The 15,176-nt window shown below is 45.2% G+C and overlaps 1 protein-coding gene across 4 annotated transcripts in view; it reads right to left on the bottom strand.

Annotated features, from left to right (window-relative positions):
• Nucleotides 1-15,176, bottom strand: part of PPP2R5E (protein phosphatase 2 regulatory subunit B'epsilon) — a 103,639-nt gene that overhangs the window by 43,861 nt on the left and 44,602 nt on the right. For all 4 annotated transcript variants that reach the window (XM_019550845.1, XM_019550848.1, XM_019550847.1 and 1 more), the window contains exon 3: nt 2,529-2,725. In XM_019550845.1, the coding sequence (XP_019406390.1) occupies nt 2,529-2,725 (197 nt within the window). The remainder of the gene's footprint in view (nt 1-2,528; nt 2,726-15,176) is intronic.

The raw sequence follows: 15,176 nt of genomic DNA, 5'->3' as shown, positions 1-15,176 counted from the left end.
TCCCCGGGGGAGTCATGGGGGGGCATGTACCCCCCTAGGATCTATGCACAGGGCAAGGGAGGGCTGCTTGTTGCAGACTCAGGGTTGGGGGCTGCGCTGGCCTCTTCCCAGTGGAGGGGCTGGTCTGGGGCTGCACTCAGGGTGGGCAGTGGTGACACTGGGGGGGGGCGGGGAGGGAGCTACAGCAAATTTTGGATTAGCTGTAGTCCCCTCATAGCCCCCCTCCCAGCGCCACTGCCGCCCGCCCCGAGCACAGCCCCAGCCCAGCCCCACCACAGGGAAGAGGCCAGGGCAGCTCCTGGCCATGAACCCGCAGCAGGCAGCCTGCTCTCGCCCCACACGCAGATCTGGGGGTCCACACGCCCCTCCATGCCTCCTCCAGGGGTGCATGCAGTGGCGGTGAGCCATCCCCCAGCCCATGCCCCCCAGATGAGCTGCTCATGGCTCCACCCTGCACCCACGCTTCAGCTGAGCAGCGCTGGCCCCTCCCTCACTGTGGGGGCCTCAATCTGCCCCCTTCTCTCCTCTCACACACCTCCCCCTGCCACAGACTTCCTATCCAGATGCTGGTGTCCAAGCCGCCAGGCTGCATTCCTGGCTGTGCGCATGCACATGGCATTTAATGCTTAGCAAGTGATATAAGCCATGGGCATTCAACCCCTGGCCTGCAGGCTAGATTTGGCTCACAGAGTCACATTATCTGCCTCATCAGGTTTCTCATGGGTCCAATAATTTGGCAGTGGGGCCAGGGTGGCAGTATTAGCTGCTGCTCCCTTTGCTGCCAAACTTCTGGACCCACGGGGAGCCCAGTGGGCTCTGAAAACATAGCCCTGCATACTAGGTTGGGTGCACACAGCCAAATCTGGGTACACGAGGCCCAATCCTATGAGGGATCTGACTCATGGACTGGCCCCAAACAACTCATCCGGCCCGCAGAGCTGAAAGATTAAGCACCACTGATGTAAACTGCTTTTCACAAGTGGCCGCTACCTGTACTTTCCTCAGTTTCCGAGCTAAGGAACTTGAGAGGGTTAGATCCTGATTTACAGTTGAACCACTGCAATTACAGTCCATGAGAGCTGTGTACTGAATTAACAAATCACTGTTAACATTCTGATTTCTCTGACAAAGTCAAACCATAAGAAATCTCTAACAGGAAACCCCAAATAGCATCCATTTGTATGTCTATGCATTTCCAAGACCCATCTGTAAAGCAGGAATAATACCAATCCTTCTGTTAGGAAGACAACACTAATGTTGTGAAACATTCAGATACTACACTGATGAACATCTCAGAAAAGCCCAGGAGAAAATTGATAATCCTGCATTACAACCAGGATTTGAATGACGTATAATAAATAATGCATGGGGCCACACATGCTGAAATACAAGATATTGAATAGCAGTTCATTCAGTGAGCTGCTGAACTGAATACAGCAGGGGTACCATGGAAAAAAAATTGTATGCGATCTTGTCATTAGAACCCGTATATTGAAAGTACATGTACAAGAGGGAGAAGGAATTGCCACTTATGGGATTTTTCCTTATTTTGAGTGCTTGACTGTCTACCCATAACATTCTTTTAAGGCACTGTTTGCTAGTAATTACAGAATAAGTTTTGCATATATTCTAAATCCTAGACAACCACTCAAGTATTTGTGAACAAGAAAGAAATTGAGGAGTATATACACTGCAGTGCAAAATCTATTCAAGGTTCTTCAAAGGATGTAGCTATTATTGGCTTCTGTGATCACACAATACCATTATAAAACCAAATGCAACAAAGGTTCTGCTTGACTGTCTATTGCTCAGGTGGCAGCTTAATACAGAAAGTCTACCTGAAGCAGTAACATAACTTGCAATGAATATCCTTCACTTCATGTCAGATCCTAGTTCAGTTTTCCTATTGAAGGTACATGTGGTAACTGATAATTTATTAATAACATTCATGCTGTATGGCATTACCATTGAGAACTCCTGGTGACCCCTTAATATTGCTGCTATGAATCTACAAAGCCCAACGCAGCTTTTTCCAGGTTGATCCTATGTGACATTTTCACCATTATAATTTTCTTAAATTAATGCATCCCTTGTAGCTACCACTTTGTACTTAGTTATAATGACAAAGGCAACAAAAGTTCCTTCATAAAGAAATCATTACATTTAAAACTGTTTTTATCCTAGAAACACAAACACTGTAAAGAGTTAGGATAAAATTACTCCGTTTTAAAATTCTTTTCCACTTGAAAGAAAGCAACTGAGATTACAGCAATTCAGTAGAAGCAACTTGAAATATTCCAGATTTACCTTCCACATGCTTTTTACACTGCTGGCCCTTTTGATGTTTATTCAAGTACAAGTGAAAATTTGAGCTTTAATTATTTTTGAAGAATTATATGCTGGTTATGTCTACTAAACCAAAGGACACATTTAATGCATTATCCCAGGACTTAGTTTGCCCCCTTTCCCCAACATCAAACTGGAATTGCACATGTCTCTACAGAGTCCACGATAAGGAAAAAACTCACCATTCTAACTACTTCAGGGTAAGTCTGTTCTGTCAAACAGCCTCTGCTTATTGTGATGTAGTCCACCAGTTCATTAAGAGTGGAGCGCTTGTATTCTTTCATTTTAAGGTCTGATAGTGTGTCCATGAAGTCAAAAATGACACAGCACTGTTGAAGTTTCTTTAGGAACAGTTCAGGCTGCTCTGAAGATGGAACGTCTATGGAACAAGAAAAGAAGTCTTCGTAAGTCTGTTATCTTTTTACATGAAACACTAATTCCTTTTGAAGTGCACTTTCAAAGGAAAGCAGTATCAGTACAGTTTTCATAAAACACTGCTCAAATCATCAACAACGTCGCTGCAGGAATTTCCCTAATATTTAACAGTTTGTATCTTGGATACTGAATTTTAACAGTACTATTTATTCACCTACTACTAAAAAATGAGATTTAATTAGAAGAAGCCAAGACTTACAGAAGAATACAAATTCATGCACATAAACTCTCTCATTGAGTTTCAACCTTTTTTCATTTGGAGACCCCTTTGAAAATTTCAAATGGAGGTGCAGAGCCCTCTGAATTGTAAGTGTGGGTATTTGCACACTTTTGATTGATCATACTCATCTTTTGTAGACCCCTTAGACACACTAAGTAAGGAAGAGCAGTCAGAAATATTACAGACTTAAACGATGAATTAGTATTTCACAAAAAAATGCAGTGCCATACTAAAATCCCATAACAATAAATCTACCGATTCTGTTTTTCCAAACATTTCCACAGATTTCATTATTTCCACATTGACAGTTTCTGTAATAAAATTGGTTGTAATTTTGCCAGTAGTCAGTGAAGTTTTTGGCTATAGAAGCCCACAAAAGCAGTGGGATACATTGCCCTTTACTGTATGCTATCTGGTGTCTATATAACCAGCCATTATTTTCCCCAGTGCTGTAAAGTATTCTTGGGTGGTAATGTAGGAAGTGTAATTGCTGCTTTTCTTTCTCTTGCTAGTCTTCCTGAGTGAGGGGCTTAGCAAAACTACATTAAGTAAAAACAGACTAAAAGGCACTATCAGATGTCTGTTTGAACAGTTTCATCTTACTTAGAAGGATGGGCAGATAATCTACTATTCTATCAACAGAACAGGTAGAAAACTAGATTTATTTTGTTTTCATGTACACAGGGGCCACCAGTGATGGACAACTCTTTTAAAGGAATCTTGATTTTTATTACATTTAAGACACCAGGCAACTGAAAAACTTCTCCCATTCCAACTCCTAAGTCTTTATTAAGAAATGGTTGCTTTGCATCAGCATGAATTAGCCAAATGACCTTCAAAGATGACTACAAAATGGACACATTTATCTTATTCATTTGTTAAACTAGAAACAGAATTATATTCCACGCAAGTTTGCAATGTATACTGCTAATAATCCACAAAAAAACCCAATTACATCTATACTTTCCTCTCTCAGAGCAAGTTGTGTATTCTTTTATATACACTTCAAATTTCTTGAACTTGACATGCATTAGTGCACGAGGGCAGCATTTTTGACCAGCTGTTTATCATCGCGGCATGGTAATCATCAGGTTAAAGAAAACTGGAGATAATAGGAATTTGCTAACTAACACAGAGTAGATAAAACCCAATGTTTTTTTTTCTTAAAAAGAATTTTAAAAATCAGATTTTTCTAAAATTTAATTGTAGTTTTGTGTTTTTTGTTACGATACTTTACAAAAATTAACCTATATAAAGGTAGTTTTAATTTAAGATATGTTAGAGCTCAAAGATATCATCATGGAATAGGAATTATAACTTCTAATTATATATTATTATATTATGAAACAATATATTCATGGAACCTTTGTAGAAAAGGAGCCAGCAGGAGCCTTGAGGACTGAAAACTAAATCCTTTTCCCTCCCCACCCATTCCAGGCTTCCCCCCAGCCCTTCAGGGTTCCCTGCCCCAACATCAAGGCTCCCCCCAACATCAGCAGCTTACTTTTGCCTGCAAATGCTGTCCAGCCACTGCCGCTGCTACTCTTCCCTGAGCCGAGTCCTACCTAGAGAGCTGCGGTAGCACCCAGGCAAGCTGGTTCTCCTTTCACGCCTGCGCCCTGGGACAGCGCCAGCAGCCAAAAGTAAGCCCAGGGACTAGAGGGGGTAAGCAGGGATATGGGGTGCTGCAGAAGCAGGCCCGATCCGAGTTGGTGGAGCATGGGGATGGGGTTGGGGGTGGCTGCCCAATTGGAGGGGAGCAGAGGAAGCAATGGGCCCAATCTGAGCCAGGGCAGAGAGGGGGGTGGGTGGAGTGTTTACGCAGATGTGTAGCCTAGAGTGCCTACATGTTAGTGTGACAGGAGCCAGGTATCACAGATCAAAGATAAACCTAGCTTGGGGTGGTGCAACTTTAAGCTGCCTAAAGAGTCCTTAAAACTAATTTCATGTGTTAATGTATGGACAATCCAGGGGCTAAGAGCTCCAGGAGGCTCCTAAAACTAACATGGAACAAGGCCAATAGACACCTGGCTTTATTCCAGGTCACAAAATTCTTTCATACATTTCGTGAGCGCTGCAAAAGTTGTCTCAGAGCCAGAGAAGACAGACATAGGCATCAGCAGTGTTGTGCTAATACTGCAGCTTGTACCCACATCCTAGTCCTGCAGGTTTTGCATAGATGCTACATAGGAGAGGCAACAGAGACTGGTGTCCTACAAAACTCCAGAGAGAAGAACCACCCAACAGTAGGTACCTGCCAAATTTGTGGTGGAAATGGGCTGTGTGGCAGCTCCTCTAATCTTGCCGGCTCCCCCGCATGCAAGCTGATTGGCGGAGGGGCCCCATTGCTCACTCCAGATCAGTGGAAAGGTGAAAACAACCATTTTAAATATGGCACCATTATTGCCTCCCCCCTCTGATCGGCTGCCCCCCCAACAGCTCCACTGCTTGGTCTCGACCGGTCAGGAGGCAAAAATGGTCCACATTTAAAACCACAGTTTTTGTCTTCCTGCCGATAAGAAGCAAGCAGCAAGGCCCCTCTGCCAATCAGCAGCTGGGGGGCGATGTGGAAGAACCTGCAAGATTAAAGGAGCCAGCCCACTTCTGCTGCAAATTTGGTAGGTCCCTACCCACCAGCATTTCCTGGGAATTATTAGACAGTACTGATCCAAGCTATCCTAGAGCCATTACTTTTCCCTTTTCTAACTTACAAAGCTGTGCCAGCAACCCCCCATGAGGGTCTGATAACAAATCAAAGAATAGCAGTAAAGAGATCTAGCCTCTGGCTAGTGCATTATGATAATCAACAACTTCCATGTACATCACTTCCAGACAAGCTGCCAGTCTGCAATCCTACTGAATGACTGAATGAGGTCAAGGACAGGGGGATGAATGAGATCTGGAGTTATGTAACCACCTTCTTGATCACCTTTCCCAAGAAAAGAGAACTTCAGGATTGGGAGTTGGTTGACTGGAGCCCAGAATTTGCTTCTTTTTTCTTCTTTTTTTTCTTTCTTCTCCCCCCCGCCCAAATAAAGAGGCTTATATGGGGAATATTTGAGAATTTCTGTAACAGTAACTCTCAGTCACATGATCTATGGTTGCACTGATTGTCACATTGTCTTTGCATTGTGGTAAGCACTGGGACGTTCTAAAACAGTGTATTATGCAAATAACTAGCTGAAACCTGCAAAACATTTGCTATTACATTTTTATTGCAAAAGTATTTCTTTAAATACAGGATTTTTAGTTATCCTTTGACCGAATACTGTAACAGCATCACAGAGCCCCTGAGCTGCAGAGGAACCCGGTGCTTCCCTCTGAAGGGGTGGCACCCCAGGCACCACCCACCTGCTGGCACTCTGCCCAGGCAGCTCCAAGGAGCACTGCTGCCATGCAGGGAAGCACCAGGGCCCCCTGCAGCTCACCCCCCAGCCACAGGAGAGGCAAGCAGGTAGGGTCCCCGGCCTACCCCCCTGCATCTGGCCACCAGAGGTACACTTATTAAAAGACATGAAAATGTAAAACTAAAAAATAATAATGTAATAAGCAACTCTAAAGTCCTAATTGGATTTATATATATCAAAGTTCATTTAGAAGCAAGTTATATAGCTTATCTAAAATTTACAATCATGCTTGTTACAACCCTAACCACATCAAACGTAGTTAAAGGGCATTACAATTACCAAAACACAAAAGTTTTGTTGATTAAAATTGTGGGCAAAAAATAAAGCAATTTTTTTCAAACAGAAATCTCCCAGGAACCTAGGTGGAATTTCCTGTAAGCCTCACTGCATATCTGCAAACCACTCTAACCCTGCCATTGCAAGCTTCTCTCTTCTATATACAAGTTATGAAAACTCCTGGATGCATCTCTTCTTTAATAAGAGAAACACCAATTAAGCAATGAATTAAAGCAGCGATTACTCTTTTAGAAAAAATGAAATGTAATGCAGTTTTTAAATTTATTCTGGGGTTACATGAGGAATGGAATGACACTTAAAACCCATGTTTTTCCAGTTGCCGACAACTGAAAGACTGCTTGACCAGGTACAAAAATTACACTTTTACTGGTATAAGTGATCAGATACTGGTCTATAACCATAACAGAACAGAAAAGTTCAGCATACAAAACCGGTCTAGACCTGTAACAGAAGACAGGCTCAGCACACATAGACTGGTTTAAAAACGGTGGAACGGGGTCTATGATTTGCCCCCCCAAAGAGTGAATCTGTGCTCTCCTCACTTAAGATAAAGGTAACGAGGGACGCAGGGAAGCAGGATATGCTCAGCACGAGAGGAAAGGGAGGCACAAAAAATGACAAATCAATCTTCTATGTTCTCTTGCGTCAACTATTTTGAAAGCTTTCAAGCATCTTTTCCTCATTCTATACCTTAGAGATAAAGAGATTACATAGAGGATCTCTGAACCTCTCTTCACAGACTGAAATCTTGAGTGTAACTTACATAATCAAAACTGAATCAGAATAGTGGGAATTGGCAATATAAATTGATATTCAAGTCACTTTATCTTTAGAGCTGATGTTACAGGCAGCCTCTCTCTACCAATGTATCTGCAAATCCGGTTTACTGTTTCCATCACAGCCACTAGAAAGAAAACCCTACCACAAATAAAGGATGATCACATTATTGTTTCCACGGCACAAACCGCATTACCTATTTCTAGTTATAAGTGCATGGTGTTTACTTGAGGTATGCTGACATGCATAGTGACACACTTTGGAAGAATGGCTATTACAGTCAATGCAGCGGATGACTTTACTACATATGTGTAATAATCGCATCATAATGAGATCAAAGGGAGAGCTTAGAACCACTACAGCTAGCTGGTTTTAATTCCTATACCACAACAAAGAAATCAGAAAAATCCCCCCAAAGGGGAAGGTATAGACAAGAAACGGATACAACAAATAACATTTAACAACCAAAACCAGAACAAATTCCTCTAGAGCCAAGTTAAATCTCTAGAGCAGTGGTGGACAAAATATGGCCCGCAGGCCAGATCCAGCCCACCAATTGACTGGATCCAGCCTGTGGTGGGGTGCCTGCCAAGTGATGGGATCTGGCCTGAGGCTGGCCCCGCAGTGCTCCACATGGGGCCAAACGTCGCCCAGGGGCAGCCCAAGCCACACTCAAGCCCACACCCATCATTCCCAGTCCGGGCCAATGTGTTCAGCTTCCAGCAGAGCTGCTCTTGGTACACGTGCCCAGGTGCTGCTCAAGTCCCCTCACCTCCAGCGGTGGCTCCTTCTGCTCCTGTTGCGCCGCCCCAGGCGGGGAGGAAGCTTCGCCTGGGAAGTTCCTGCCCCAGTGGGCAGGGCTCCAGCTCCGGACTTGGCACAGGAGGCCATTGGGTGGAAGGCAGCTGGGAGCTTCAGCCAGGTGGCTCTTGCCCCAGCACATGGGGCTCCAGCTCCTGGCTCCCTTCCACCTGCCCTGGCGCACAGGGCCGAGTGGGTAGAAAGAAGCTGCAGGCAGAGCCATGTGTGCCAGGACTGGAGCTGCTCAGCTGAAGTGGCTTCCTCCAAACCCAGAGCAGCGCAGTAGGAGCTGCAGCTGGAGGTGAAGGGGGCTGAGCAGCACCTTGGCAGCTGCAGCCCCGCCAGTAAGCAGCAGACATGGGCTGGAGCATGGCATGGGCTGCCCCAGGCAGGACTTGGCCCCATGTGGAGTGCCGTGGGGGCATCTGTGGATCACGAAACCCAGATGGGCTTTGCTGCACACTCCCCTTGCAGCCTCCTCCCTACCCTCATCTCCAGTTGACCCCTGGGACCTAGCATCAAGTTGCCCCCCACACATATGTCAGCACCCCCCCATAGGGCAGGAGTGTGCAGGGATTGTGGCTCTACCCCAGGGCCCGGCCTTGTGCTGTCACCACCCCACAACACACCCTGCCCTCCTGCAGCCCTGTCCCACATAGGAAGTTTTGGTGAGTTGTTGCAGTGGCGAGGGGATGCGGGGAGAGGATGCTGACCCAGCCCACGACATCTCATCAAAACTCTGTGACGCACCCCCATGCCCAAATTGCCCACCCTTCCTCTAGAGTCTCTATCAAGGTGTGTGTGTGTGTGTTTGGGGGGGATAAAGATCACCACAGTTTGACCAAAGTGGTGAGCCAGAAAAATGGTTACTGCAGGTTGATTCCATTAGAAAAAATTGGCTACATTTTCCTTTGAGGCAAGCCCATATTTTTACGTGTAGTGCACCGAGTCGTATGTCCATGAAGGCATCAGGAATCAATCAAGTGTGAATGCAACATCTGCACACAGTTCCAGGCCTCTTCCAGCTCTCATTCAGCTAGTCTCAGGGCCACAGGCCCAGCACTTGTTTAGACTGTTTCCTTAACTTTTCTGTGCCTGTTTCTTTCACATGCTTTCTGGCCTTTTTGCTTGTCTTCCACAAATGGATACAAAAACCTTCAGAAAGCTCTGCTGCACATGACTTCATGAACTACATGCACCCTGCATGTATTTCTGGGCTGAGCAGTGACATTCATCTGCTTTTGGGTTGGAGGCCGCAATTGTTTCAGGCTTACAGACAGTAACAGAACAGGTAGCCAGTTCTCTAAAAGGCTCAGTTTAAATGAATTACAGCAGTTATGCTGCACGAAGAATATTCTGCAATCTCCATAAATACGAACTAAGGCAGAGAACAAAAATTAGTTTAACTGATGCCCAACAGACAGAAGTCCCACTGTTTGCATGGAAATTTAGTTTATTTTTTTTAAAGAAGAAAAAAAGCTTTGTGACACTTTTAACCCCTAAAAGTTGTACTGAATACTACAATGCTTTCTTATTTTCAATTATTAACATTAAATTACCCCAGAAAGTAAGATGACTATGATAACAGATGAATGTAAAACAATCTTTATAAACCAGCACATAAAAGTAGGAATGCACGATACAACCAGCACATCATATGCTTTACTTAAGCTGAAGGCACATCAGAAGTTATAGTTTTAATAAAAATAATCACTTTTGTGAGTTACAGCAGAAATAGTCATCTTGACATTTCCAAGACAAAGACTTTTCTTGCAACAAAATTAATTTAAGGGCTACAAGTTTGACTGTTTCCTCTTTTGCTCTTCAAGATGTATAAAAATAAAGTTACTTATCAGCCATCTTGATTTACTAGCATATGTTCACACTGAACTAATTGGGTTGAAGTTATTCATAATCCAGCTGTAACAAAAATAAAGGTTTTAAGAAAAAAACAATCTAACAGAAGTGTATGGACAAATTTATCAACAGGTCTCATTAGCATTCTTAGAAAAGCAATTCTAAAGAGTTAATAATTTCAGTTTTTCTCCAAGTAATCCTAGCCAAAGTCTGCATATTCCTGCTGGACATCCTCATTACCCTTAGCTACTCTTTCCCCCCCACCCCCATAAAGCCATCAAGATACGACAACATTAATGTGGACACAGCAGTGCTTTACAAAGCACATGCAGCACAGCACCTTCATTGTTATACAATACAGTCACTGTAATAAAAACAACAAATTTTATTAATGACTTAAATATTTACTTAAGGATTAAGTTGAACAAAAAAATATGTGTACTAGCTGTTCACCTCAGGAAAGCTGGCTTCAAGCCTTTCATAAGATCACAGACGACAGTGTAATCACGCCGATACAAATTCTGTGCTGAGCACCCAGGACCACTGCTGAGAAACAAACCCTGCCTGTTCACTCCTGCTCCACCACACCTGGCAGTTCAGAGCAGTGGATCTCTCAAAGGGATCTTGAACGTGTGCCTCAACACAGCTCTCAGCACCAGAGAGCCTGAAAGTGGTGCTACGACATGCCTGCAGCACTGTGGAGCAGGACTCTGAAAAATTTCAGCAGCTGTTTCATTTCAGAAGCGTTTCGGGCCATTTCAGCACCCGAAAAACACCGAACCCAAATCGAAACAGAAGGCTCAGAAACTTCTCTGAAACCAAACAAGGCATCCAAAACATTTCAGAAACGTTTTGGAAAATTTCAGAGCTGGGCTTGCAGGAACCAGCTGTAGGCTGCTGCCCTGGTGTGCGACTTGGCTCTGCAGGGAACACGGGGTCTCCCCACTGCCGCTGGCCACCCTGCGCAGCCCTGGAGATGCAGGGCTGAACAGAGCAGGCAGCAATGGGAAAGAGACCCCAATGCAGATCTCTGCTCCCAGCAGAGTCAGGTCACACAGCAAAGCAGAGCTAGTCCCTGCCGTGCAACTTGGCTCCGCAGGGAGCAGAGATCCAGTGCTGCAAGGGGCAGGCAGTGGTGGCAAGGAGACCCCAGCTCAGATCTCTGCTCCCTGTGGAGCCCAGTCACGTGGCAGGGCTGTGCTGGTCCCTGCCGTGTGACCTGGCTCCGCAGGGAGCAGAGATCCGTGCTGAGGTCTCCTTGCAACTGTTGCGTGCCCTGCACCGCCCCATGTCACTGGGCCGGCGTGGGGTGGGCAGCAGCGGCAAGGAGACCACTGGCACAGATCTCTGCTCCCTGCGGAGCCAAGTTGAACGGCAGGAACCAGCAGGCTTGCTTGCTGCTCTGTGCTGCTTCTCTGCCTTGCAACCTGGCATGACAAGGATCAGAAATCCACGTGGAGATCTCCTTGCCTGCATGGAGGGCAGCGGCCCTACCCCAGAAGAGCCACCCATGGCCCCATCCTGCTCCCCGCTGGGGCCCCAAGTCCCACCCAGCTGGGTAGGGCTGTGCAAAGCTTCCCTTGCAGCCTGTTCGAAACAGATTCGCAGGGAGAATCTTCAAAACAGATTCAGCCAAAACGAAACAGAATAGCGATCCAAAATGCCAAAACAAATCAGCTTCCTCTGAAATGGCCAAATCTGAAACCAAATCGAAACACAGCTGTTTTGCACAGCCCTATTGCAGAGTTATCTATTCTGCCTAATCACTGGACTCAGGTGTGACCAGAGTGGGAACCATGGGGTGGGACGTGACTTGAGTTACAATGACACTTGCCTTTTTCCACATTATAAGCCCACCACAGACTTGTGACAACATAAGTCTTGGACTAGAATGAACAGTAAATAGGCTGTAAAAACTGTCTACTCATGCTACACTTCCCCCCAAATTAGCATTATCAGATTATCCCAATTACTATAAAATTCATCATCACTATGTTATAAGGGTAACCATAACTGGGCATTTCTGTTACTCATTAGCTATGAAGAAGTACCACATGTGCAGTAAAGATGATTATCTTCTACCTTAGCAATTTTAAGTGACAAATTGTTAAATTTTGGGGGGGATGGGGTTGACCTGACTTGAATTCAAACCGCATGTGAAACAATGTAGCCAAAAAGAAAACAAGCCAATTTTTTATCTCACTTAAACCATCAGGACTTGCTAACTTCTACACACCAGAACTCTCCACTCAGATACTTTCCCCAACGACCAACACTATTCTCTGCCCAATATGTCACCAGATTAATTAAAATAAACTTTCCAAATGTTTGATCAACCCTTTTACTGATGCATCTACAATCCTGTGTCCTGCTGGAATGTCCAGTTCTCGTTAAATACCTGTTTTCCTTGAGACAAATAACTCAAACCCTTCTATAATACTGGTTCTTGTCAGCCATGCGATCTTTTTCATGGATGGTTTTGTAATGCAAGCATCTGCTCCTGGGATTTCACAGACAATAGGGCTAGAAGGGACCTCAAAAGATCATTACATCCAGCACCCTGCCCAAAGGCAGGAAGTCAGCTAGGGTCAAAGGGTGTCTGCCAGGTGGGAACAGGAGCTCCAGGCCCCGCCCACTCCCACAGAGAATCCCCGCCCTCAGGATCGAAGGCCCCACTGGCCTGCACACATGCCCCACCACCAGCTCCAGGCCCCGCCCATTCACTCCAGCTCTTCCAGAGCATGCAGTCACTCTTCGGCTCCAGAGCATCACCATGACTCCCTACAGCTACCGTATGGCCCCCATTTCGCGCCTGCTTCAGTTGCCCAGCCAGAAGTGCCCCCCGGTGCTGCCGCACAGACCCAGAGCCCCTTGGCCCCTGCGCTACATCTCCTGGTGGGCGCTGCAGTGGCACCGGGAACCGGGCCTGGGTCGGGAAAGAGGCACCACATGGAGGGGCACTGCAGTGGCAGGAACAGCACAGGCTGCAGGATCTCGCTCCCTGCACAGACCCCAGCCCTGCCACAGGGGCACTCAGCTGCCAGGGCTGCAGGGCCAGGGACCCGGGTCTGCAGCCCCCTACCCCCAGCTGAAGGCTACGGTGGATGCTGCAGCAGAGCAAAACCCAGCTCCCACACCCCTTGCCTGCTTGGGCAGGGGTGAGGCCGGATCCCCACCCCAAGTGACAGGGGGAAAATTATACATTTCCACTGAAAAGCTAAAATATTAATATACATTTAAGTAAGTTTAGACAAATACAGAATTATGCAAATTATAAAGCACTATATAAAAGCATTGAAACCATTTCTGAACAACCCAAGTGCAGTTTTATTCTGAAAAAGTGACTAAAATGGCACCATTTCTCTCTCAATAGTGTCCAAATCAAAGGTGCTCAATTTGCATGTGAAATGGTATTTTGCCAACTACCAGGCTTGTGAAATTTAAGAGACTGAAAGCACAGGTAGGTTTTTCCTCTTTTGAGCATCACCACCAGTTACAAGTGTTCTGTAGAACAAACATCTCTCTCTACAAATCACTTTTATCAACCATTTTGCCTGACTTAACTACCTGGCCCAGCAACTGGAACTTAGGAAACAATTCTATTGGTGACAGAAAAAAAAAGCAAAAAAAAAAGCAGAACACAAGAGTTGTCAATACTATGAATGCCTTATGGAGGCAATAATCACTTGTTTATAACAAGCTATTTTTTCAAGGCTGTTTATCAAATCCTACTCTTTATATTTAATCATTATACAGGCAGAACAGAATTTAGGCACAGGGGTCCAAAAAAGTAGGGTTCAACTGGCACCAGCATTACTTTCACAGATATATAAACTACGGGCTAAACTCCCTTTCTCCTGCCTGCACATAAAAGGAAGTCTGAAACTGCAGCACTGACAGACTGCTCCTAGTTTTCTCGATATCTGTGGTTAGCTAGAGGCGCAGCCTAAAACAAGTTCTGCCATTGTCACTGCCTCTGCTGATCATCAGTGCTGAACCCCACGGCTTCAATTAGAAAGTTTATCCTCCTGAGCAAAACGCATTCTCTGAGCAACTTGTGGTTTCTGTCTTAAGCTTAAGTTGTGAATATGGCAAGGATACCCAGAAAGTTACAGGACTGAGTCTCTCCCCAAAACTTACTGAAACTCTATGAACTCTATGAACTGCCTCATTTCCCACAAAATATTACTTTGCAGGTATGAGATGGGCGCCAAGGCGGTGGCAGTACTGTAGACCCACACTTCCCTACTGAGTTCAGTCCCTCCAAATGGTATGCGTGGATATCACTGTAAGAAGAACCTAGCCCACTCTTGGTCCTCTCATAAAAGCAATAAAAATCCAAAAAGTAAATAAGAATTTTTTTTTCCCATAAATGGTCAGTATTGTTTAGCTCATTTTAATCCAAAATCCTCTATTTACTAGAACAGTGTTTCTCAACCTGTGGATCATGAACCCAAAAGTGGGTCACAAGAATGTATGAAAGTGTCATGAACAAACTTACAAAATGGGGCAATAAACTTTAAAAATGGATTCTCCCTTAAAAGTAGGAAAACGTAGGAAACAGGTTTTCCCTTGCAGGCCGGCACACTTTCAGCCTGCAAAGGGCTGATTGGGGCCCTCCCTTGCCCCAAACATCCCCACCGTCCCACACACTAGGGGCTGGGACCTGGGGATGGGGGCAGCGGGTCAGGAGTGAGCAGCACTGGGTCAGGACTGGACACGGATATTTACAGATGGGTCCAGATACAAAAAAGGATGAGAACCACTGGACTAGCAGATAGCAGCCCCCATAACAGGGCACAAGCAGCAACAGTTTTATTTTCCTGCATTTGCCAACGTGCCTCAATTCTGATACATAGCAGTCCTATTTAGAGTTGCAAAGATTTTCCTCTGTCCATGCTTAGTCCGCTGAGACTTGTCCATGACAGCAATAACTGTGCTGGTGACTGTTGTATGGTGAACATCTATCCACTTGGAACTGGACTAAAACCACCAGCTCATTTGTCAGAAGCCACTAAAGAGCCATAGTTAAATTT

Source organism: Crocodylus porosus, unplaced genomic scaffold (assembly GCF_001723895.1).
Source record: "Crocodylus porosus isolate Cpor-Errol unplaced genomic scaffold, CroPor_comp1, whole genome shotgun sequence".
Lineage (NCBI taxonomy): Eukaryota > Metazoa > Chordata > Crocodylia > Crocodylidae > Crocodylus > Crocodylus porosus.
Note: the sequence above shows the minus strand (reverse complement) of the source record. Positions and strands in the feature narration are given on the sequence as shown.